The 25,843-nt window shown below is 45.7% G+C and overlaps 1 protein-coding gene across 1 annotated transcript in view; it reads right to left on the reverse strand.

Annotated features, from left to right (window-relative positions):
• The window catches only part of KCNQ3 (potassium voltage-gated channel subfamily Q member 3), a 285,935-nt gene extending 263,771 nt beyond the window's left edge, over positions 1 to 22,164 (reverse strand). Inside the window, exon 1 of the mRNA XM_060115789.1 lies at positions 21,758 to 22,164. Within this exon, the coding sequence (XP_059971772.1) occupies positions 21,758 to 22,149 (392 nt within the window). The 5' untranslated portion in view covers positions 22,150 to 22,164. The remainder of the gene's footprint in view (positions 1 to 21,757) is intronic.
• Between the last annotated feature and the right edge of the window lie 3,679 nt (positions 22,165 to 25,843).

Below are 25,843 nucleotides of genomic sequence, written 5' to 3' on the forward strand. Positions count from 1 at the left end.
GTTGCGGCATGCATGCAGGATCTAGTTCCCAGACCGGGAATCGAACCCGGGCCCCCTGCACCGGGAGCACGGAGTCTTACCCACTGGACCACCAGAGAAGTCCCTCAGTTGGCATTTTTGAGCACCTATGTGTTTACAGCAAGAATCCAAGAGGCCCTGACAGATCGTCATCATAACAGCAGACACATACCACTCTTGTTTTGTGCCCAGTGCTTTTCGTGTTTTACCTTTATTGACTCATGTAATCCTCGCAACCACGCTCTGAGGTAGGTACTATTCATATCCCCATTTTATAGGTGAGAAAACTGAGATCCAGAGAAGTCAAATGTAATCTGCCTGAGGTCATACAGTGGGAGTTCAGATCCCCGCGGCCTGGCTAAGACTCCCTGCTCCAACACACCTTCCCCACCTGAAACACAAGCCATGCTTTCATGCACACATGACCTCCCCATCCAGCCGAAGTGCCCAGGCTCCTGGAACAGCAAGCTCGGTGCCTGGAGAGGGTCTGTGTCCTGGTGATATTCCAGTAATGAATGCACTGCTCTGCTGCTTCCAATGTCAGCATTTCCCAGCACTAGTTTTTTTCCATATGGAAGCAACAGGTCCCCAGCTTAATTTGTTCCATGCAGTGACACTAATTAGCATTCCAAACTCTGGGACGTGGGGACTGAGGAGTGTGAGTGTGTGTGTGTGTGTGTGCATATATGTGGTTTATGTAACTTTCATTTTCCCCAACTTCTGAAATGATGTACGTGGGTATTTTACCTGAGCCAAACTGTTTCAGCCTAAAAAATAATTTAGGTTTTCTTGAAGTCATAAAAACACTGTATTAACCCCACAAGTGTAATGAATCCTCCAGCCTCCTACATCTGTGTTTTTGCTTTGACTCATCACTGACAATGTAAAAACTGGGAATTTGAGACCAAAGTATCAGCCAGAGAGTCATGGCCTTTGTAGGCTAGTGGTGCTCAACCGAGGGCACTACCACCTTCATTGGAACATTTGGAAAAGCCTGGGAGTGGTTGGGTTATTCCAACTCTGGGAGCTCTAATAGCACTTGTAGGCAGGGTCCAGAAAATGCTGAAAATTCTGCAAAATTGCAACTTCCCTGCCCAAAGAGAAACAATGTCATCCATAATGCTAACAGCTTCTCCATCAGGAAACCCTAAAATGTATCCAACTACCTGATTTTTCAGGGAAGAAGAAAAGACACAGAGACATGGAAGTTTCTTATCCCAGGTTGCACAGCAGTTTCACAGTTTAAAAAAATCTGACCCCTCCTATTACATTTCCTACTTCATCCTCTCACCACCCAGCTATCTAACCCCCCATAAAAGAGCCCCCAGGTACAGCCACCAGGAAATAGTCACACCTTACTCAGCAGCAGCAGCATTTTTCACTTCCAAGGCTTTGCCTAAGTTGTTCCTTCTGTCTTCAGTCCTAACCCTGACCCTGAAACCACCGCATCCTTTTATGCCTGGCTCAAAGGCGGCCTCCTCCAGGAAGCCTGCCAGAGTCCTATCTCGGAACCAACCCACAGCAGTCTGTATTTTGACTTCCAGCCTGTGTGCCCACCTGCCTTTGTATGAGAGTCGTTTTTCCCATTACCATCAGTAGGATGGAGCCAACTATTTTACAGCCATTATGCCATCCTATGGTGACAGCGGTCTGGCAGGGCAGGTCCTATTATCCCATTTTTACTGATGAAGAATTTGAAGCTCGAGAAGGTGAAGCAATTTGCTGGAGGTCACACAGGTGGCAAAGAGGATTTCCTCCCCTACCTCAGAGCTCACACTGAAGCTACAAGGGCACCCTGGCTTCCTGTGTGGTCATGTGCATGTCTGCCTCTTGTCTGGACCATAAAGTCTTTGAAGGTGGGAACCACATCAATCCGTCCATGCTTACCTTATGGCATTCCCTCCATAAAAGATGTCAAAGAGCCCAGCACAAGAGCCCCCCATCCCATCTCCTGGTCCAGGACCCCCTCATTCCCTTAGGCCCCCTCTGACCTGATACAACCTCCCTCCAGGTACACGGTGAGTCAGGAGCAGGGCCACAGAGTGAGAAGTCTCCTAAGGTTTCCAGCCTCCCACCCCACTTCAACAACCAGCTGCAGTAACCACAGTAGCTTCGATCAGAAAAAATAAATAACCTCCATTCCTTTTTCCTGGCTCAGCAGGCTGCTTGGGATATGGCAATGGGCAAGCCTCATCAGGGTGTCCAGGGCCTCTGGAACCTCCTTGCACACCCTCAACCACTCAGGGTGGGAAAGGCAGTGAGTGGACAACTTAGAAGCCCTCTCTGCATAAGACCAGGCCAGCAGCCAGTCAAGCAGGACCTGGAGGCAGACATGACGGGGAAAGAAGACGATGACGGTAATGCCAGCCGTCATTCCCAGCCTCTGATACGGGCTCCTGGTGACCACAACATGGCAGGCAAGCTGTGTGTCTACCCAGAAAACATTCCTCCATCTTTCTCCTCCTAACGGAGTCTCATTCTGTCTGGTTGGCAATGTGCCAGACCCCAGGAAGTGGTTCAGGATGGGTCTAAGTCAATCACGGTAGTTCCCTTGGCCTTCACTTCATTGGTCCAGGGTAGAAGGAGCAGCTGACCCAGTGCTGGTCAATGATACATAAGGGAAAATGTACTGTCCCCTCGAATTGTGCCCCAGGAAGTGGTCAGAAGAGATTTGGCTCCATTGGCCCACCCAGACGGTGGCACTGAACAACTGATGTGATCTGAACACCGTCTGTTGGGGAAATCATAATTTCATGGACATCACTTGATACAATGAGAGCAGATGAAAGAGTAGTAGACAAAAGCTAGACTAAACTTGAAACTAGACGACCTGGGTCCAAATCTCAGCTCTTAATTGTGAGACACGGGGGACATGATCTCATCTGCCTGAGGCTGTTTCCATGTCTATGTAACAGGTTGGAGGACCTCTGTAAATGCAGTGCCTCTGTTCACAGAGTCCAGCAATTAAATTTTTTTTTAAATAGACCTTACTTTATAGAAGAGTTTTCCATTTACAGAAAAATTGAGAGGGTAGTACAGGGTAGTGAGTTCCCATATAACCTGCACTCAGTTTCACCTATTATAACATCTTAGACTAGTATGATACTTCTGTTATAATTAATGAACTGATACTGATACATTATTATTAACTAAAGTCCATACCATATTTTTTAAATTATTTACTTATTTATTTACTTTTTATTTATTTTGGCTCTGCCAGGTCTTAGTTGCAGCATGCGGGCTTCTTAGTTGCGGCATGTGGGATCTTTAGTTGTGGTATGTGGGATCTTTAGTTGCAGCATGTGTGTGGGACCTAGTTCCCTGACCAGGGATCGAACCCCGGGCCCCTGCATTGGGAGCACACAGTCTTACCCACTGGACCACCAGGGAAATCCCCATACTGTATTTAGACTTCCTTAGTTTTTAACCTACTATCATTTTTCTGTTCCAGGATCCCATCCAGGACACCTTATCTCATTCACCAGTCACATTTCTGGAAGCCCCTCTTGGCTGTGACAGTTTCTCAACCTTTCCTTGTTTTAGATGAACTTGACAGTTTGGTGACGTACTGATCAGGTGTTTTGTAGCTGGGCAAGTGTTCTCCTCAGCATCTCTGCTTCCTCAGCAAACTTGAGTCAGGCAGCAGAACTCTTTTCTTTATACATCTCTTCTTCCCTGTAAACTCCTTCCTTTCACCATGATAATAGAACTCACACATTGTAACAGAACTTCATCATGTCCAGAGCCTAACTTTTAGGCAGAAATTATGATATTAATTTCAACATTACTTCCATTGACTGACATCATTTTTTATCTTAGCAGGTTTTTGAAAGAATGGAGAGGGAACAGCAATGTATCAGATACTGACCACGAGCTACACCAGCCTTTGGACTATATTACTGACATTTCATTGAATCTTTTTTTTTAAATTAGTTTCTGCTTTATAACAAAGTGAATCAGTCATACATATACATCTGTTTCCACATCCCTTCCCTCATGCATCTCCCTCCCTCCCACCCTCCCCATCCCACCCCTCCAAGCAGTCACAAAGCACCAATCTGATCTCCCTGTGCTCTGCGGCTGCTTCCCACTATCTATCTACCTTACGTTTGGTAGTGTATATATGTCCATGCCTCTCTTTTGTTTTGTCACAGCTTACCCTTCCCCCTCCCCATATCCTCAAGTCCATTCTCAAGTAGGTCTGTGTCTTTATTCCTGTTTTACCCCTAGGTTCTTCATGACATTTTTTTTCTTAAATTCCATATATATGTGTTAGCATACGGTATTTGTCTTTCTCTTTCTGACTTACTTCACTCTGTATGACAGACTCTAGGTCTATCCACCTCATTACAAATAGCTCAGTTTCGTTTCTTTTTATGGCTGAGTAATATTCCATTGTATATATGTGCCACATCTTCTTTATCCATTCATCCGATGATGGACACTTAGGTTGTTTCCATCTCCGGGCTATTGTAAATAGGGCTGCTATGAACATTTTGGTACATGTCTCTTTTTGAATTATGGTTTTCTCAGGGTATATGCCTAGTAGTGGGATTGCTGGGTCATATGGTAGTTCTATTTTTAGTTTTTTAAGGAACCTCCATACTGTTCTCCATAGTGGCTGTACCAATTCACATTCCCACCAGCAGTGCAAGAGTGTTCCCTTTTCTCCACACCCTCTCCAGCATTTATTGTTTCTAGATTTCTTGATGATGGCCATTCTGACTGGTGTGAGATGATATCTCATTGTAGTTTTGATGTGCATTTCTCTAATGATTAATGATGTTGAGCATTCTTTTATGTGTTTGTTGGCAGTCTGTATATCTTCTTTGGAGAAATGCCTATTTAAGTCTTCTGCCCATTTTTGGATTGGCTTGTTTGTTTTTTTGCTATTGAGCTGCATGAGCTGTTTATAAATTTTGGAGATTAATCCTTTGTCAGTTGCTTCATTTGCAAATATTTGCTCCCATTCTAAGGGTTGTCTTTTGGTCTTCTTTATGGTTTCCTTTGCTGTGCAAAAGCTTTGAAGTTTCATTAGGTGCCATGTGTTTATCTTTGTTTTTATTTCCATTTCTCTAGGAGGTGGGTCCAAAAGGATCTTGCTGTGATTTATGACATAGAGTGTTCTATGTTTTCCTCTAAGAGTTTGATAGTTTCGGGCCTTACATTTAGGTCTTTAATCCATTTTGAGCTTATTTTTGTGTATGGTGTTAGGGAATGATCTAATCTCATACTTTTACATGTCCCTGTCCAGTTTTCCCAGCACCACTTATTGAAGAGGCTGTCCTTTCTCCACTGTACATTCCTGCCTCCTTTATCAAAGATAAGTTGACCATATGTGCGTGGGTTTATCTCTGGGCTTTCTATCCTGTTCCATTGATCTATCTTTCTGTTTTTGGGCCAGTACCACATTGTCTTGATTACTGTAGCTTTGTAGTATAGTCTGAAGTCAGGGAGCCTGATTCCTCCAGCTCCGTTTTTCGTTCTCAAGATTGCTTTGGCTATTCGGGGTCTTTTGTTTTTCCAAACAAATTTTGAAATGTTTTGTTCTAGTTCTGTGAAAAATGCCAGTGGTAGTTTGATAGGGATTGCATTGAATCCGTAGATTGCTTTGGGTAGTAGAGTCATTTTCACAATATTGATTCTTCCAATCCAGGAGCATGGTATATCTCTCCATCTATTTGTATCATCTTTAATTTCTTTCACCAGTGTCTTATAATTTTCTGCATACAGGTCTTTTGTCTCCTTAGGTAGGTTTATTCCTAGATATTTTATTCTTTTTGTTGCAATGGTAAATGGGAGTGTTTTCTTAATTTCATTTTCAGATTTTTCATCATTAGTGTACAGGAATGCCAGAGATTTCTGTGCATTAATTTTGTACCCTGCTACTTTACCAAATTCATTGATTAGCTCTAGTAGTTTTCTGGTATCATCTTCAGGATTCTCTATGTATAGTATCATGTCATCTGCAAACAGTGACAGCTTTACTTCTTCTTTTCCAATTTGGATTCCTTTTATTTCCTTTTCTTCTCTGATTGCTGTGGCTAAAACTTCCAAAACTAAGTTGAATAAGAGTGGTGAGAGTGGGCAGCCTTGTCTTGTTCCTGATCTTAGTGGAAATGGTTTCAGTTTTTCACCATTGAGGACGATGTTGGCTGTGGGTTTGTCATATATGGCCTTTATTATGTTGAGGAAAGTTCCCTCTATGCCTACTTTCTGCAGGGTTTTTATCATAAATGGGTGTTGAATTTTGTCAAAAGCTTTCTCTGCATCTATTGAGATGATCATATGGTTTTTCTCCTTCAACTTGTTAATATGGTGTATCACATTGGTTGATTTGCATATATTGAAGAATCCTTGCATTCCTGGAATAAACCCCACTTGATCATGGTGTATGATCCTTTTAATGTGCTGTTGGATTCTGTTTGCTAGTATTTGGTTGAGGATTTTTGCATCTATGTTCATCAGTGATATTGGCCTGTTGTTTTCTTTCTTTGTGACATCCTTGCCTGGTTTTGGTATCAAGGTGATGGTGGCCTCACAGAATGAGTTTGGGAGTGTTCCTTCCTCTGAAATTGTTTGGAAGAGTTTGAGAAGGATGGGTGTTAGCTCTTCTCTAAATGTTTGATAGAATTCGCCTGTGAAGCCACCAGGTCCTGGGCTTTTGTTTGTTGGAAGATTTTTAATCACAGTTTCAATTTCAGTGCTTGTGATTGGTCTGTTCATATTTTCTATTTCTTCCTGATTCAGTCTTGGCAGGTTGTGCATTTCTAAGAATTTGTCCATTCCTTCCAGGTTGTCCATTTTATTGGCATAGAGTTGCTTGTAGTAATCTCTCATGATCTTTTGTATTTCTGTAGTGTCAGTTGTTACTTCTCCTTTTTCATTTCTAATTCTATTGATTCATTGAATCTTTATAACAACCATGTGAATAAACAAGTTCCATGTTACAGGTGAGGAAACAGGTTTAGGCTGGTTAAGTGGTTCACTCAAGGTTACTCGGCTAAAACACAGCACAGCCAGGATTCAAAGCCAGCTCTTATCTGTATCCACTTCTGCTTCCATTACTTCACCTGTACACCTCTCAGGACTGGCACTGTGTGCTTTTACCCAAGACTGAGTATCTGGTGGGCCAGGTGTTGCATGAGACCCTGGGTTGCAAAGCATGAATATTTGCACATACAAAAAGTACACCTAGGAAACCATCTTCAGCCTCTTTAGACAGCTCACCTCAAGGTTCACCCAATGCTAGGTTCTATGATCCCACTCTCACTTGCATCAATTTCAACACTTTTCCTTTAGTGTGAGAATAAATCAGACCTCTGATTTCTAAATGTATGACACAGTCATAGTCAGGGTTGTACATTACAAAGTGAAGAAAGAAATGGTCTTTAACCTTAAACGCATGATGAAATCTATTTCTTGTTGATGGAAATTTGCCCTGACTCATTTAAACGATGTTGACAGTTTTACTTGAGCCTCATGTAGACTGAGTATATGCACATATTAAAGTATTACACCACTATGCAATTATTTATTTACCTACTTGACCGTGGACAGAAAGGGCAAAAACTAATATATTCATTCCTATATCCCCTGTTCCTAGTCCAAGGCATGGCATCTTTTAGACCTGAAATCAATGCCAGCTGAATGATGAATCAGAATACCTTGAGTTTGATGAGCAGACATATTTGCAGGCAAAGATGTTAAAAGTAAAGGATGAAGATTTTCCTGAGGTTTCTTCCCAACCAAATAAGGTGTTGAAATCATGGTACCTAGTTCCTAGAGGAATTCAAGAAGAAATCTCAACATTCCTGCTAACATTCTGGAATCCTGAAGGTGGATGTTAATTACCTTCCCAGGAAACCAGAACTGAGGCAAACGGTGGAAGTCAGCACCACACTTCACAACCAGATCCTGCCATTTTTTCAATGAAAGATGTGTCTGTAAGGGCAACCGGAATACCTATTTTAATCTTGTTTTGAAAATGTTAATGTTTCTCACATTATAAATTAGATTCTTCATTCTTTGAAAGCATCACAAAAGGCACTCGGAATTATAGTGTCAGCAGGACTAAATTTCTCCGTGCTTATTTAAAATAACTCTCCTGTTTTATTCGATAAGAATTACTAATATGTGAACACACCAGAATTTCAACAAGGATACGGCTCCATCCCCCAAAGGAAATGCAGGCAATGGCCTGGTTTCATGGTGCTTTTGAGACCTCTACAGTCCTGCACACATTAAGAGTTCAAAAAGCGTAGCCATGGTGAGATACGAGGCACTGAATCAACATATTTACAAACACTTTAAATTCACGTTTTTTTTTTCCTGAATGACTTTCCTAAATGAAAAATTAATGAGGGGGAAAAAACACTACAGAATTACCATGACCCTGAGGCCATAAGACTTCCTTTACTTAAGAACCACTGGAAAAAAAAAAACAAACACAGAAACATTTGTGAACCACAAGTTCCAGTATTTTCTTCACTTCAGAATGAGACAATGTACAGCAGTTGCTGTCAATGCCCCTCTCACCCCTCCTCAGCACCTTCTTCCAGCACCTGCCAAAGGTGGCCTTCTGCAAACAAATACCTTTGGCAAACACCCCCATTTTTGTCTAAGGGATTTCTCTGAGAGGTAATACCCCTGGGATCAGCCCTGACCCAATGATGGATGGAGTCTGAGGATAATTCTGCACTGTTCTACATTACATTACAGGGGTCCCTGGGGGGACCAGTGTTAATTAACCCCCATGGTGACCTGCTTGATGATAAATGCACCCTTATGGTCTGCATTCTCTTTCGTGTCTTACTTCCCCACTTGCTCCAAGTTTACTTATTTTTCCAATTTTTCTCAGAATCACCTCCTAAATCATGCATTCTCGGTAGCACTGGGTATTGCCTCCAAGGGGGCAAAGTTGGTTCTTGGAGGGTGGGGTTGGGAAAACAATCTTACTCTTTTTATATATGGAGCCCAGACATAAATACAGTACATAAAGGATACACAGTATATCTGTGGTATTAAAACATCATGGGTGGGAGCAATCAGGGAAAAAAATGTCTAAAAGGACTCCTCACAGGGGAGATACTGCAAACCAGATTGCACGACTGTGCATTAAATAAACCACTTGCACCGAGCACCTTGCCTCAGGGAGCTTCTGGAGGGACACAAAGTAAGATGCAGTGGTAGCCTCCCCTGAGTACATCATGAATTCATTCATTAAATCCTTTCAATGTAGGGCAGGGAATATTAGGGCCATTTGTCAGATGAAACACTGGGGCTCTTACGAGTACAATGATCTGTTGGAGACAACGGAGCAAACTAGCCCAGGACTCAGGGTGAGAGCGTGGGCCTCCTAGGGGCTGGGCTCTCAGCCACACCTCAAAAAAAACATTAAGAGCGCTTAGCCCAACGTGGCACAGGGAAATAACTCTATAAATATCAGTGACTGTTATTAATGAAAACAGATCAGGTTTCCATGAATGGGCCAGACGATGGTGCTGCCCCACAGGTGACAGATAAAATGGATAAAAACATTAGTTACCACTGATATGCTGGTTTTGAATGCCCCAACTTAATGTTGGACTCAAGGGAGATCAGAGAACATTTTATATGACTCTTGGTAGAGGGCTGGATTTGGGGGGTAGGGTGGAGAAAAGAGGATCAAGACACAAGGAATTTCAACAGGAAGAGAAACCCTCCTTGGCAAGAGGCCAACTGGGGCCTGTGGATGGATGCCTGTATAGTCTGCACTTGGCTTTACTCTTTCTTCTGCTTATTTGTTCCAGATCCCGAGACAAGGCTACCCAGAAAAGTCATGCTATTGGTAAGACTGCTCCATTGGTACACAGCCATTGGAAGACCATGAGGGAAAGCTGATGTGGCTGAATGGAAGCCAGCCTTGGAAGAAGAAGATCTGAGTTCAAGTCCTCCCTTTGCCATCAAAGTGACCTTAGGCAAGTTTCTCACTGCCCTGGGCCTCAGTTACCTCTTCTCTACAGTTCTAATGGTCTCTGATTTTTGTACTTTGCCAAGTGCCTCTCTCCAGGTTCGTAAATCCCCTGAACTGCTGTTTAGCTTGATTAGACTTGCTGGTGCCTAAGGTTTCATTTTCTGGACTGGCCTCACTAGGTGGAGAAACATCCGAAACTGATATACGTGGGGTGAGATAAAGCCGAAGCTGGGGTTTTAGGAACGGGCAGGAGTAGGGAGATCCATAGTGTGATAGGGCTGAGTGATTGTCCATTAGTACAGATGGCCTGGACCGGATGAACATATTCCCTCGGCTCAATATTTTCAAGTCATGTTGGATAATATTTCACCCCATCCCCTACAAAAGACATCCATAAAGGTAGAGATGGACTTGAACTGCTATGGCAGGTTTACAAAAAATCTAATGGCAAAGAAACTCCATGGACAGGCTCCTCAGATACAACATTGGCTTAGTTAGAAAAAACAGATTTGGCGAATTTGTAAGAAGAGCCCTGCTGTAACAGCCGTTTGGCTAATACTTCTAAAGCAAGTGTCCCGGCAGCACTGCCCAAGAGGGAATATAATAAACTACAAAATGATGTCAAAATGTTGGTTATTATTGATAGCTTGGTTTTATATGCCCCAACTCAGCTGTTATGCTCTTACAGGGTCCAAAGGATTTTACGTCTCTTGAAGGAGGGGAGGATGAAGAAGAGGAAAAGGCGATCCTGAGGAAACCCTGAGGTCTTCAGCATGGACAGAAGCCCACCTCAGGAGGAAGCCAAGCAGAGCCTATGTACAGGATGCCCCGTGAGCCAACTGCAGAAGTATTTACTCCTGTTCTTCATAAACTACATGCAAGAAGCCATCTTGTTCCCGAGTTATAACCCAATTTGTTCTCTTTTTTTTTTTTTTTTTTTTTTTTTGCGATACACGGGCTTCTCACTGCTGTGGCCTCTCCCGCTGTGGAGCACAGGCTCCGGACGTGCAGGCCCAGCGGCCATGGCCCGCGGGCCCACCCGCTCCGTGGCATGTGGGATCCTCCCAGACCGGGGCACGAACCTGCATCCCCTGCATCGGCAGGCGGACTCTCAACCACTGCGCCACCAGGGAAGCCCCCAATTTGTTCTCTTAAGAAAACATTTCAAACAAAATCCTCTATCCCTTCTGTGGCAGGATGAAAAGTCCCATCCAACAAGGGCACAACTGGATGGGATCGGATTTGCATCCTATGACGCCTGCCAAACAAGAGGTGACCTGACACCTTGGTATTGACTGCAGTCTTGTCATCTTTGACTGTTGTCTTGTCACCTCCAAACCTCTTTCTCTTCATTCTCCTAAAAGGCGATCAACCTAGGGAAGCCCACATCCCTGTAGCACATGTACTAAGGCATACCGTTAATGGGTTCCCGATTAAAATACCCAGTGATGTTCAGGTGATGCAACACAGACAGAAACGTGGCAAATCTGTCCCTGGGCAAATGCCCAAACCCAAAACCCAACTGTGGGACCTGTCTGCTCCTCATACAGCTTTCAGAAGATGTTACCTCAGAATGCCGCTCCCTCTGTACTTTCCAACGCGCTTCCTCGCACGCTGCCTCATGGGATTCTTCATCAATCCTACACGGTAAGTATTTGCAGACTGTGAGACAAGGGAAGGGTCTGAATCACACATCTTCAAACCACTTACCCAATGCATTTCTGACAAACTCACAGCCATCCCCAGCCATCCCACACCAGAACCACGTATCACAGTGTCTAAAATGGCTTTTAGACAATCCAGCTTTGGAGACCTTTCCCAGGCTTCCCTTCATACTGCTCTGTGGTCCAAAGATGCACCAAATCTTGTTTTCATTAATGTCAAAACTTCGAAACCCAAGCCAAAAAGAGAAAGCAAGCAGGACCTTGATTCTCTGGAAAAGACCGTAGGGGCACACTTGATTTAGGAACCTTTTAAACATTGATGGAACCTTTTTAAATGAATACAGACGAAAGGGGGAACCTCCAGATGGTGCAAGAATAATAATTCAGTGTTGTGAATTATTAGTCCTCCCAGTAGGAGGGGGAGATGAGTCGTCAATGGGACCATCAGTAAATCCCTCCATCTTCTCCCCACTGCTTACACCTCCTTTGCAGAAATCTCCCTTAACAAAGGAGACAACAGTGCCTTCCCCATTCTGCATGCCTGCGTTCCTCATTTGCATGCTATTACTGCATTTGCTAGGCTATTTACATTTAGTCGTTTCCAGTCTCCACTTCCATAGGGAAAGAATTAGGTATGGCTCATCTCCCTCAACGTCCTGAAACGACGAAGCTTGGCATTTGAGTCAGTAACGTGTGGCCTTGAAATGAATGACCTTAGCATGCTAAAATGCACCTTTCTCCTGGATGTTTCCCATCACCTGGACAAAGCACAGGGAACTATACTCAATATCTTGTAATAACCTATAAGGGAGAAGAAACTGAAAAGGAATATATATATATATATGTATATATGTATAACCAAATCACTTTGTTGTACATCTGAAACTAACACAACATTGTAAATCAACTATAGTCAATCAATTTTTTTTACTTAAAAAAAAAAAACCCAAGGTGGAGAGGAAATTTGAGGCACGGTCTATACAGAATCCGTGAATCTAAGAAAGCCCGTTCAGCTCAGCCAACGGTTTTCAGGCCTGGCTTCATATTAGAATCACTTAACAATGATGCCTGGACCCCACAGAGCAATGGTATCAGTTTCTGGGGTGAGGCCTTCATCTGTATTCATGTATGTGCTCTGTGCTGTTCATGTGTGTTTGGTCTTCTTCTTCTTTTTTTTTTTTAAGTATTTTTAACTTTTTATTTAAAAATGTTTTTAATTAGAAGGGTAATATAATCCACACATACATAAGCCTTCCCTAGATTTTCCAAGTGTTAATATTTTTGTCATGTTTTCTTCCTTCTCCCACTTCCCCTGTGTATGTATTGTGTACACATACACACACACTTACAGAGTCTGTATGTGTGCTGAACCACTTGAAAGTAAGTTGCAGATATCATGACACGTCACCACTAAATATTACAGCACGCATCTCTTAAAAAAAAAAAGAACCTTCATCTGCATAACTGAAATGCAATTATCATAGTTAAGAAATTAAATTTGGATATATATTGTCATCTCATATGGAATCCCTGTTCAAATTTTCTTAATTGCCCCTATAATAATATCTTTTATTGTTATTTATTTTTTAAACTCAGGATCCAATCAAGAATCATGAATTGCATTGGTTTGTTTGTGTTTTTTCCAGCTTTACTGACATATAATTGACATATAACATTGCATAAGTTTAAGGTACATGATGTGGTGATTAAATATGCATATATATTATAAGGTTCATAAACACATCCAACACCTCATATAGTTGACTTTTCTTTTTTGGTGAGAATTTTTAGGATTTGCTCTCTTAGCAACTTTCAATTATACAACAGAGTTATTTTTAACTATAGTCACCATGCTGTACATTAGATCCCCAGGACCTATTCATCTTATAACTGGAAGTTTGTACCCCCTGACCATCTTCATTCATTTCCTGCACCCCCAACCCCTGGCAACCACCAATCTGATCTCTGGTCCTGAGTTCAATTTTCTTAGATTCCTGTATAAGTGAGATAATATAGTACTTGTGTCTCTCTGATTTATTTTTCTTAGCATAATGCCCTCAAGGTTCATCCATGTTGTTGCAAATAGCATGATTTGCTTCTTTTCTATGGCTGGAAAATATTCCATTTTATATATATATATATATATATATATATATATATATATATATATATATATATATATATATATACCACATATATACCACATTTTCTTTATCCATTCATCCAACAATGGACACTCAGGCTGTTTCCAAATCTAGTCTATTGTAAATAATACAGCAATGGCCATGGGACTGCAAATAGCTCTTTAAGATAGCTCTTTCATCTCCTTTGGATATATATCCAGAACTGGGATTGCTGGACCATATGGTAGTTCTATTTTTAATTTTTTGAGGGACCTCCGTACTGTTTTCCCACAGTGGCTGTACCAGTTTATATTCCCACCAACAGTGCACAAGGGATCCTTTTTCTTCACATCCTTGCCAACACTCGTTATTTCTTGTCTTTTTGACGATACCATCCTGACAGGTGTGAGGTGGTATCTCATTGTGGTTTTACTTTGCATTTCCCTGATGATTAGTGATGCTGAGCACCTTTTCATGTGCCTGTTGGCCATTTGTATATCTTCTTGGAAAAATATCTATTCAGATCCTTTGCCCATTTTTTAATCAGATTATTTGCTTTCTTGTTACTGAGTTGTATGAATTCTTTATATATTTTGGATATTAACCCCTCATCAAATACATGGGTGCAAATATTTTCTCCCCTACCATAGTTGCCTTTTCATATGATTGATCACTTCTTTTGTGGTGCAGAAGTTTGATGCAGTCCCGCTTGTCGATTCTCAAGTATTGCACTTGGTTGTCATGTGCCTTTAGCTTCCTTTAACTGAAACAGTTATCCTCATCTTTGTTTGTTTTCATGACATGCACCCTTTGAAAGAGACCACGCCAGGTATCTTGCAGGATGTCCCACTATTTGACTTTGACTTTGTTATTTCTTCATGATTAGATTCAGGTCATTTTAGGCACGACTGCAGGTATGTTGTAAATTTCCACTGAACTATTCAGGAGGAAGGTAGGGTCAGTTCGCCTCATTATACAGAAGCTGAATGGCTTTGGTTCAGGTGGAGTCTGCCAGATTTCTCTTAAGGTGCCTTCTCGCCTTTGTGATTCACATGTGTATCAAAGTCTGAGAAGCCTTACTCCAAGTGTGGTCTGCAGACCAGCAGCACTGGTTTCCCCTGGGAGCTTTCCAGAAATGCAGCTCTAAAGTGCCTCACCCTGGAAGGGAGAGTTTCCGTCCCTCCCTGTTACTCTTCTAGTACATTGTCTTCTATAGAGGAGAACCGTGACATGGTGAAGAGAGCACCACCTTGTGGGTGGAGGACTCCTGAGTGATCCGAGCTCCACCACCAAAGTAGTTTCAAGAGCCTGGGCAAATCTCAGCATCTGTCATTCATTTATAAAAGAGAGACACTGGGTACCCTCCCTTCTAGCATGAAGGGTCACTTGATGTAAGCCCATTTCCTAGAAAGTGAATACAGGGCACCTGTGGTCATTGTCATTCCCAGCATATAGCCTCACTGCTGCGCAGAGATCTGATGTTGGGGGTTGTTGTTCACCCCTTACCTGACCTCTTCATTCTGCTTGAATGGCTTGAAAATGTCATAAGAAAGAAGGCCAGGAAGAAGTCAGGAAGTTCATAAAATGAAAAGAAAAATCAAATGAGATTATTAGAAAGGGGAGGGGCATGGATTTTATGAGGAGGGTACAAGAAGAAGGCAGATTAAATACGGTTGAGAGGGGAAGCAAAAATGAAACAATATTTACTGAAGTCTACAACATGCTGGTGGAGGTCATGGAGAGGTCGTGGAGGAGGTCATGGAGAGGTCGTGGTGGAGGTCATGGAGAGGTCGTGACCGCTGGCAGACCTGTGAGCTGGCTCCTCATCCCTCCACTGCTGGGCATGTACTCTGCCCACTGCTCCCACAGTGGGAGCCATTTTCAAGGGTGCAGCCTTGAGTGAGCATATGTTGTTGAGACCACCCGGATAGTGTTACTGAACCCCGTGAAGGTCTCTATAAAAACTTTTAAGATGCTGGCGGTTGGGTGTGGATGAACCCCGTGAAGGCCTCTATAAAAACTTTTAAGATGCTGGCGGTTGGGTGTGGATATCTACCTGTCTTGCTGCCCAAGACAAGCCTCGTATGTAAGTTCTCTGCTTCTTCAACCCGCCACCTACTCATCCGGAGTCGCCTGCCTCTTTCTTCGGTCTCTCCTTGCCCTCCATGTACCCGACCAATTTCAGATTTCACCTGGGGAACTCCTGAGGTTGCAAATCAACACAATGCAATGTTTAGGTGCTTAATATCATCACCTTGATTAAATTTCACAACAATCCTGGGGATGTAGGTATTATTATCTCCATATCAGAAATAAACTGAACTCCAGGGAAGTTGAGCAAATTGCTCCAGGTCACAAAGCAAGGAAATAGCAAAGTTGGATTAAACCCAGGTCTGACTCCAAAGACCATTGCTCTTACCACTGAGAAAACATGAGACAATATAGATCACCTCACACCTGTCAGAATGACCATTATTTAAAACAAACAAACAAACAACAACAAAAAAACGAGACCGTAAGTGTTGGTGAGGATATAGAGAAACTGCAAGCCTTACACATTGTTGGTGAAAATGCAAAATGGTACAGCTGGAAAACAGCATGGAAGTTCCTCAAAAATTAAAAATAAAACTACCATGTGATCCAGCAATCCCACTTCTGAGTATTTACTCAAAATATTATTACCAGGGGATCAAAGAGCTATGAGCACCTCCATGTTCATTGAGGTACTATTCACATTAGCCAAGAGGTGGAAACAACCTAAATGTTCACCAACAGATGAATGGATAAAGAAAATAGAATACTATTCAGTCTTAAGAAGGAAATTCTGCAGTATGTGACAACATAGATGAACCTTGAGGACATTATGCTAAGTGAAATAAGCCAATCACAGAAAGACAAACATTGCAGGAGTCTACTTATATGAGGCATCTGAGACAGTCAAATTCATAGAGTCAGAGAGTAAAATGGTGGTTCCCCAGGGCTGGAGGGAGGGGAAAGAGGGAGTTACTAACCAACAAGCATAAAGTTTCAGTTAAGCAAGAGGAGAGACCAGCTGTACAACTCTGTGCTACAGTCAACAGTAATGCACTGTACACTTAAATATCTGTTGAGGGTAGATTTCATGTTAAGTGTTCTTACCACAATAAAATAAAAATTATTTTAAAAAGAATGAGAGCTTTTCAAAATCCTTGGTTCGCAATAATGAGAAGGAAACCCACAAAATTGAGGAAGAGAAGGCAAAGAGGAAATTAGTGGGTAAGAAAAAAAGTGAGGATGAACTGAGATGGTTAAGAAGACAAACATCTAGTGGGAAATGAGAAAGAATAAGATACATGGGGGCAGAAAAGGAAGAGAATGGGATGAATGGAGTCAGAGAACAGAATAGCTGAGAGAACTGAATCCAGCAGTCCATCCCTTCCGTAAAGAATTGCAAGTTGTAGCACTGAGATGCAGTTCAAGGGATTCCTTACACCCGGGCTGGGAAGTTGACCAGATGGTCAAACTCTGCGATTTCTGCTAATACTAATGTTATTATTAGATGATATTGAAGATTATTAAGATATTATTAGAGGGAGGGGATATATGTATACATAGAGCTGATTCACTTCGTTGTACCACAGAAACTAACACAACATTATAAAGCAACTATGCCCCAATAAAAAAAAAAGATATTATTAGAATACATGTTCTATTGGGGCAGAGATCAGACTGTTATGTTTTGTTTGATTTTGTTTACTGCTATAATGCCAATGTCTAGAAGAGTGCCAGGCACAGCGAAGGCATTTCTATTGACTAACATTGACAACACAGATTTATATCTATTATTGAGCACTTCTTCTATGTAAGGTGCTCTTAGCTCCACAAGAGTCTATATTGATAACATTTTTTAGACTAAGAAACTGGAACTCAGAGATCCAGCAACTTGCCAGAGAACATATGGGCTGTAAGAGGCAAAGCAAGTTTGGGAAATCAAATTTCTCTTACTTCAAAGACTTGCTAAGACTCTGCTTTACTAAGGGGTCTCAGTGAAAGGCCAGTGTCTCTCCTCCACCTTGAGGACTGTAGCTCCTTTAGTCAATATGCTAGGTCCACCAGCCAGGCCCTTTATCTTCCAGAGCAGCTGCTGAGTCCTTGCGCCCCACCTCTCAGCCTTGCCTGCCCGATGTTCCAGGGGCCAGTCCACCTGAGAATGCAATCAGTGTGCATCTCTTGTGATCATCTCCCCTTGGTGGGTCAACAGGTGATCAATTGATCATACCCAACTGGCCACGGAGAGGTGTTCAGGGTAGTGGGATGCTTGTATGGTGCCAGTCCAGCAATAATGCCAAGATGAAGCCAGCATCTTCCCACTAACAGGCTAGGAAGGGGGAGTCCCCAGACAACCTCAGGACAGCCACAGAGGCAGGTGTGTATGACTTTTAAGGAGACCCTATTTCAGAATCAACTAGTAAACACTTCGTGCCTAATACTCGGCTAATTTCATTCATATACACTACTTTCTTTAAGCCTAAAAACCACCCTATGATGGGTGGTTATCATCCTCAACTTACAGATCTTCCCCAACTTGGCTCATGCAAAGTCACAGAGACTGAAGGCAGAGTCCACATGTGAACTTCAAGTCCAGCCCCTTTTCTACAGCATCAGAATCCTTTTCAGCCATGCAGCTAAAGATACAGAGAAGTGATCAGCCTTACTGGGGTCACAGCGTGGTTTCCCACCTCTCCCCTATTGTCCACTGTACGACTTCTGAGAGCTATTCTCATCATTAACGTTCCGTAATGCTGACTACTTATTATTGTTCTGAGAATAGGAAAACCACGCAGGACAAAGTCTGGGTGCACCTGAGAGTATGCGTTCACTCATCCATTCAGCAAATGCTTACTGGGTGACTGCCATGAGCCCAGAAGCCTGCTGAGGACTGAGGTGGCTAAGACACAACACAGCCCTTCCTCAAAGTAGTTCTTAGTTCTGCCGGGGAAGATGAGCAAGCAGGTCAGTCCAGTGCAATATCCTATGCTTGGGGATGCTGCCGAGGAGGGGTAATTCTAGCTCAGCTGGAGGGTCGGGGAAAAACCTCCCAGAGGAGGTGACATGAGAACTCGGCCAAGGTGAAAGCAAGGGATGGGCATTTAAGGCAAAGGGAGCAGGGGCGGTGGGCTGGGGGCGGACGGGGGCGGTCTTTGATTCTCACATTTGCTGTAGCCTGCCTTTGGGAGAGAAGGAAAAAAATCACATCTCATGGGTCCGGTTCATTTTTTTTAAAAAAAGCGTGCACTAGCCTGTGAGCCCAGGGTCAGCCCAAATTCCTGGCCCGCCTTCTGTCTTTAACCACAGCCCAGAATAGGATAATGGCTGCTTTGAAGCACGAATTTCAGTGCTTGCAAAATCCTGAATCATCAATGAAAGGTATGGTTTTGTTCACTTGACAGGACTTCCTCCTCAGCTGGAGGAAGGATGTACAATGCCTCCACTAACGAAGTATACTTCCATATCAGGAGCTCAAACCCAGCCCAATGGGTTTTCCTGTCTGACGCCCAATTAATCAGAATCCCAATACCACCGCCACCCCAGGCCATGTCCCGTTTCCCTAACACTGTGGTTCCCTGGGCTCTGAGCAGCCCCTGCTTCGATTCCAAACTCCATTCCCAGCCATTTGCCAACTGTGAGCTATGAAGGGGAGGCAGAGGCGGGACGAAGAGTCCTCTGTTACCAATAGGGTGAGGGGCATCCAGGGATGCCTGTTAAAATACTCAGAGTCCCGCAATTGTTGGCAGAGGGTCAGAACTGGAATCCGGGCTCAAAAACCAGTGATGACCCACTGCATTCATATGTGAGCTCCAGCTATGGGATCCTGGACAAGTGGTGCTATCTGTTTTAGTTTTCATATCTTCACCTATCAAATGTAGGGAACAATTCCCACATCATAGAATCACGGTGAGAATGAAATGAAATAAATGATTTGCATGTGTGAAAGTGCCTTTCTCCTTCCATAGTTTGAAATTTTCCTGGATCCTCTCTGGGAAACTGAGGCTACATACAGATTTTGGCATTCCCAAACCTGCTTCCAGGTGATGGAATCATTCTAGAGAAGGATAACATTGAGGCCTTACTTATCCCTTCCCCAGACTGGGCAAGACAGGGCTGGAGCGCTGGCTGGGAAAGGTGGGAGGAGAAGAAAGAGGGAGCCCATAAACTCCAGTGAGACCCCAGGTTCGGAAGTCAGCCAACACGTACTGAACACCATTTACGTGCAAAGGGACATGTGAGGCTGTGTATGTTTGTGTGCACTCAAATAATTCGTGTGCCTTTTTTAGTATCGCATATTCCAGTATTATCTTCAGTTCAATTTAACTAAATACAGCACTAGAGACAGAGACGAATATCTTTCAACCCCTTTTTACCACCTGAAGAAAGCAAATGGAAGAGCAACAATTGCTAACCCTCCTGTCCATTCACTAACAACTGCAAATACACGCAGACATGAATGCCAAAGGCTGGACCGCCCCTCTCCACCACCACCCCCAAAAAAAAACCCACGTTCCTGGCTGGATGTCTTTAGTTCCTCAGTTTCTGGAAGGCACCCTTTCCAGGCTTCGTAACCTCTCTGATGAAACCTGTTGCCAAGCCTGAGGTCCTGTGCAGACGCCTCCACCTGGCGGCCAAAGCTGGAAAAGCCTTTCCAATCAAGGAAGACTGGCAGGTAGCGTTTAACTCCAAGGCTCCCCGAACTCCTTCCCACCACGTCGGTCATGGGTCAATTGGAGAAGGACCGAAAGGAATATCCATTGCTAAAGGCACAAGAAGGGTCAAGGTCTTGGCCGATTCCCCGCCAAAACCCTGGTAACGGTACAGCCTCCTAAGAAGCAGCCATCAGGATGACTAAGCCACAGACAGGAAGCAAGGGGTACCTGGAAGCGCCCTGCCAGCCCTGAGGTGCGTGCTGCCAGCTGTGATTTCCCCTCCTGGAGAGAAGCCACCACTACCATCTTCGCCCTCTCCCCCAATACAGCAGGATTTTCTAGCCAGAGTGTCAGGAGTAGAAGTTCCACCTTCCTTCCCACCACGCATTTACATCCTGACTAGAAGGGGACGCTTTCCAGGGGGCACACCTTCAGCCCAGGCCCCTTCACGTTCCCGCTGCCCTTGCCCAGCCAAAGCAAGGGAAACGCAAGCGGTTCAGGGGATATTCAGACCAAATTATGGAGATGTTTCAGCCAAAATTATCCCTGGCCCCCACCTACTGGCACTGTTAAGCCCTCACCCCTCAGTCTAGGCTTAGAGCCTGAGAATCACAATCAATCTCCCCCCCCCATCCCTCTCTCTCTCATTAACTTCCCTAAAAAGAATCCCAAAACATGCATTTTGGCCAGTCCAAGTCCCCAACTGGAGCAAACTACGTTCCTTTCCATACGAGAATGGAGCCTTAAGAAGGTAGCACAAGCAAGCCATCGACACCCGCGCTCATACACACACACACACACACACACACACACACACACACACACACACACCACCGTGGGCAGTGTACCACTCCCATCCCCAACTCCAGGATGTATCATTTAAAGTCAGCAGCGACCCCAAGTAGAAGGGACCCACCCCGAGCAGAGTCACAGAGCGCATGGGAAGATCCGCTTTATCCCGTTCGACCTCCTCGTTAATTAGAAAAACCACAGAATTCTTTTAAGCTTGGATACCAACATCCGGAGAAGGTGCCATAACTGCGCACCCGCGCGCACACACACAGGCCAAAGCGATCTCCAAATCAGCTGAGGAGCCACTCTTGGATCTTTCAAGCCCTGGTGTCCAACCCCCAGAGAGTGGTTCACAGACACACACACACCTACACAGCACAGGGCAGGCTGGTCTCCAATTCGGCGGACGGGCGCCCCTGGACTTTGAAGCCCCAGAGCCGTCCCCAGCTCCAGCCCACCCCCCCACCCCCGAACCCCCAGCCACACGCCGCCTCCGAGGAGCGCCCCGAGCGGCCCGGTACTCACACGAGCGCGTGGTAGAGCAGCGCCCAGCCCCGCGGTCTCTCGAGGGCGTCGTAGATCAAAGTTTGGATGCGTCGGTACTTGGCGTTGTTCCTCTTGACAGGGCGGCTCAGGGGGGTCTTGGCCAGGAGCCCGATGCCCTGCGGGGTCCTCCGCAGCCCCTCGTCGCGGCCGCCGCCCTCCAGCAGCAGGGTCCCGTCTTTGTCAGCTCCGGCCCCGAGCGCCAAGGTGACTTGCTCCACGTCGCCCGGCGCCAGCCCCACTTTCCGCTCCTCGTCACCCGCCGCCGCCGCCGCGTCCCCTCCGGCCGGGTTAGGGGCCCCGCCGCCGCCGCCTCCGCCCCCGCCGCCGCCGCCGCCAGCCGCCCCCGCCGCCCTGCGCGCCTTGAGCCCCATCGACCTCGCCCCCGCCGGCCGCTTCGCCTTCTCCGCAGCTGCTCCGGGAAGAAGGGGCGCTCGGGGTGCGTGGAAGAGGCGGCGGCGGCGGCGGCGAGCCCGGGAACTCCAATGCCATGATCCGCGCGCCCCTCCCCACCCCCCCTCCAAAAGCAGGCTAAGGCGGGGCCCCGGGGGGCAAGAGGGAGGGATCACATCCCGCGCGGGTCAGCCGCGGGACACCGGGGGGCACGGGCCGCGGGCTGCGAGGGGCGGGCGAGGGCACGCGAGGCTGGCCCGGAGGCGCTAGGGCGCGCGGCGGCGGGAGCCCGGCACCGGCGCTCCGGGGCGGCGGCGGCGGCGGCGGCACCCGGGCCGGCGAGCCCGAGACAGCATCGCAGTTTATTTACAAGCCGGGTGCCAGCCGCCCTCCCGCCCGCCACACGCGCCGCCGCCGCCGCCGCCTCCTCCCTCCTCCGCGCTCCTACCCGCGCCACCCCCGCCCCGTCCCGCCCCGCCCGCTCGCTCGCTCCAGCCTCAGCCTCGCTCCAGCCGCAGCAGCGAGCGGGCAACCGCGCAGAGGCCGGAGCGCACGCCGCCTCCCTCCCGCCCGCGCCAGGGTGGGGCCCTATCGTCCCGCCCCTTAGCGGCCGGAGGCCGGGGCGGCGCCTCGCCCCTCCCCGCGGCCCCCGGAGAGCCAGTGCGCGCTGCTGCGGCCGCAGAGCCCGGCTGCCCGCGCACCCATGGGCGTTGGGGCTTACCCCCGGCGCGGCGTGCGGCGCGAAGAGGAGAAGGGGCTGGGGGCGTCGTCTCTCTTCCCGCGTTCGCCTGGGCCCTGCATCTTTACGTTTTCTCGTCACCTCCCAACCCAGCTTCTGGGCTTCGGAAGTAAAATCGAAGTTGCTGGGTTGGCCAAGGCCGAGCGCACTGCAAACCCACCCGCTCGGTGCTAGCAATGCTTGTGGCTCCCTAGTCCCTTTGGTTCATGGTTCGTGGTGGACAGTTCCGCCCTCACCTCCCGGCCCCTTGAATGGCACCTCCATCAACTAGAGTGAGCAGAGACCGAAGATACAGGACACGGGGAATCGGCTTCGCTCCTAACTTGTGCTCTAAGCAGGTCATTCCCTCTCTTGCCTGAGTTTCTGTTCATTCATTCAATCAGTGACTAAACCCACGTGAGTAAGAGAGGCGATGTTCTAGGACCAGGGCAGACGAGGTCCCTGCGCACAGAAAGCTTGCACTCTTGAAAGGTGGAAGACAATAACGGAAAAACAAACATAACAGCATAATTTCCTATATTGGTAATTCAACGAGGAAAGAAAATAGCGTCCTGTGCTACAAGTGGGGAACTTCTTTAAGTTGGCTGCTCCTGGAAGACCTCATTGTGGAGGTGACATTTGGAGGTGAGGTTTAATGGTAAGCTGGAAAAACGACGTAAATGCCCAGGAGAACCTTCCAGGCAGCAGAACAGCAAGTGCAAAGGTGAAGAGCAGCTTGAGCTTATTGAGCTCCGAGGAGAGTAGAAGAAGGTGAGGCCTCAGTTGGGGGGGGGGTGGAGAGATCTTGTTAATTCACTAGGGGTCGTGCCCTTTGAACCTAACTCCCTCCCTTCCTTCTACCATCGCCGCCAGCATTAGAGAAACGCTTTATTCCTGCTGCCCAGGCACCTGGTGCCTCCTTTATTTTTCACTCTCTCTCCTTTTGTCTGCTGGGGTGGAGGCGAGGGTGTGTGAGCAAGGCCAAGCCAAAGATCTATCCCTAGTGTGCAGAAAGGAGCCACCAGAAGGCCTGAATGTAGAATGTGGCTCTGGATTTGCCTGGAGGAGCTGGCCAAGGAGAGTGAAAGAGAGTGAAAGGCAGGGGACCTGAGGAGAGAGGAAATGGGGAAAGGGAGAAAGGATGGGGGAGGGGAGAAGAATTGGGGTGAGGAAGGAGGAGGGGGACCTGTATGAATGACTGTCAGAGGGAAGAACCTCAAAAACCTCAGCAGCAAGAAGGGTGCAGTTTCAAGAAGGGAGTTAAGCTGTGCTACAAAGCTGAAGTCCTTAAAATGGTGTTGCATTGGCACAAAAACTGCTTGGTGCAACAGAATAGTTTGCCCAGAAAGTGACTCTAATATGAGAACTATATATAAAATGAGACATGAAAACCCAATGGAGAAAAATTATTCCTTGGTCAGTGGGCTGCAGGATGGGTTTTGTGAAGATTACGTGAATTGGTATATGGAAACGTGACTCCCCACACGGTGGGACCCCAGTAAATGTTTACGAATAAATGAATGCTCAGCAATTAGTTGGAACATGTTAGTAACCAGTCAGTGCAAACTCTGGGAAGGAGGAAAAGTATGGAGAAAGGGAATTGCCTGGATGAGAAAAGCTCCAAACAGAAGCCGGGCACCTGAAGCAGGCTCCCTAACATTTGTTAAGCCTCCACCACACCAGAGCACCGACACATGCAGGGACTTTCTGTCCCAGCCCAATCCCAACTACCTAGAACCATTCAGCCCTTCATATTTGAGCACCTTTCATAAAGTTCCCTTCCCCCACAATCCCTTGCTGTTTTATTCATTCATTACATTTATCACTGCCTAAAATGATCATATTTGCATTTTGTTTACTATTATCTTTCTAAACAAGCGCAGGGGCTCAGCATCCTAGAAGAACACCTGTTATATATAATAATAAGCTCTCAGTACTTATTGCCAGCATGAAAGAATGATGAATAAATGAATGCAGAATGCAAAGACTCCAGGGCTTCCCTGGTGTCGCAGTGCTTGAGAGTCCGCCTGCCGATGCAGGGGACACGGGTTCATGCCCCTGTCCGGGAAGATCCCGCATGCCGCAGAGCGGCTGGGCCCGTGAGCCATGGTCGCTGAGCCTGCGCATCCGGAGCCTGTGCTCCACAACGGGAGAGGCCACAGCAGTGAGAGGCTCGTGTACCGCAAAAAAAAAAAAAAAAAAAAAAAAAGAATGCAAAGACTCCAGAACAATGCCTGGTACCTAATGAAGCATTGGCTGTATGTTTGTGTATGAGATTTTTGTTTTTGTCTTTTACTATTATGGAAGTCTTTAATCTTAGGAAATCTTAATACTGTTGTAACTTCAGTAACATAGTGACAAAAACATTTTGACAGTACTTAAAAAGCCTCACTAGATAAGCTCAAAAGGGTACTAGTCAAGGACTACATAGATAGAAGGCATAAGAAAGAATTCAATACTGTGCAATTAATCAAAAGTTCAGATTTCCAAAATGACAGTTTGGACCTCAGGCACGTGAGGAGGCTTCTATCTTGATAAGATCCACAGACTGTCAAATATTAACATTTTAAGATCAAGCGCGGGGACTGTTCATGCCCCCCAAAAAGGGTGAAGCAAAGTCAATATCAAATTCGTAACTCTGATCCAGTTAAACCCAATGATAGGGAAACTGCCAGGGAGTTTGGAAATTGATTTGCTTCAATGGTTTTATAAACTGATGGAGAGTGTTGTTCAGATAGGGAGTTTGGAAATGTCATAAAAAACTGGGTGCCGTTTGGGAGACTATGTAATCTCAACCCTCTATAGCACATTTTCCCGCTAATGGAAATCAAATGTCCTATATCCCACTGGAAGGAATCTTCTTTGAAGCCAAAATACCAAAAGCCTCAGGTGTCAACTGGGTATTGTCACCAAGACAGAGTTCAGTGACAGAGTATCCTCAAGAGTCAGGCAGGGGC

This window comes from Mesoplodon densirostris, chromosome 13 (assembly GCF_025265405.1).
Source record: "Mesoplodon densirostris isolate mMesDen1 chromosome 13, mMesDen1 primary haplotype, whole genome shotgun sequence".
In the NCBI taxonomy this organism is placed as follows: domain Eukaryota; kingdom Metazoa; phylum Chordata; class Mammalia; order Artiodactyla; family Ziphiidae; genus Mesoplodon; species Mesoplodon densirostris.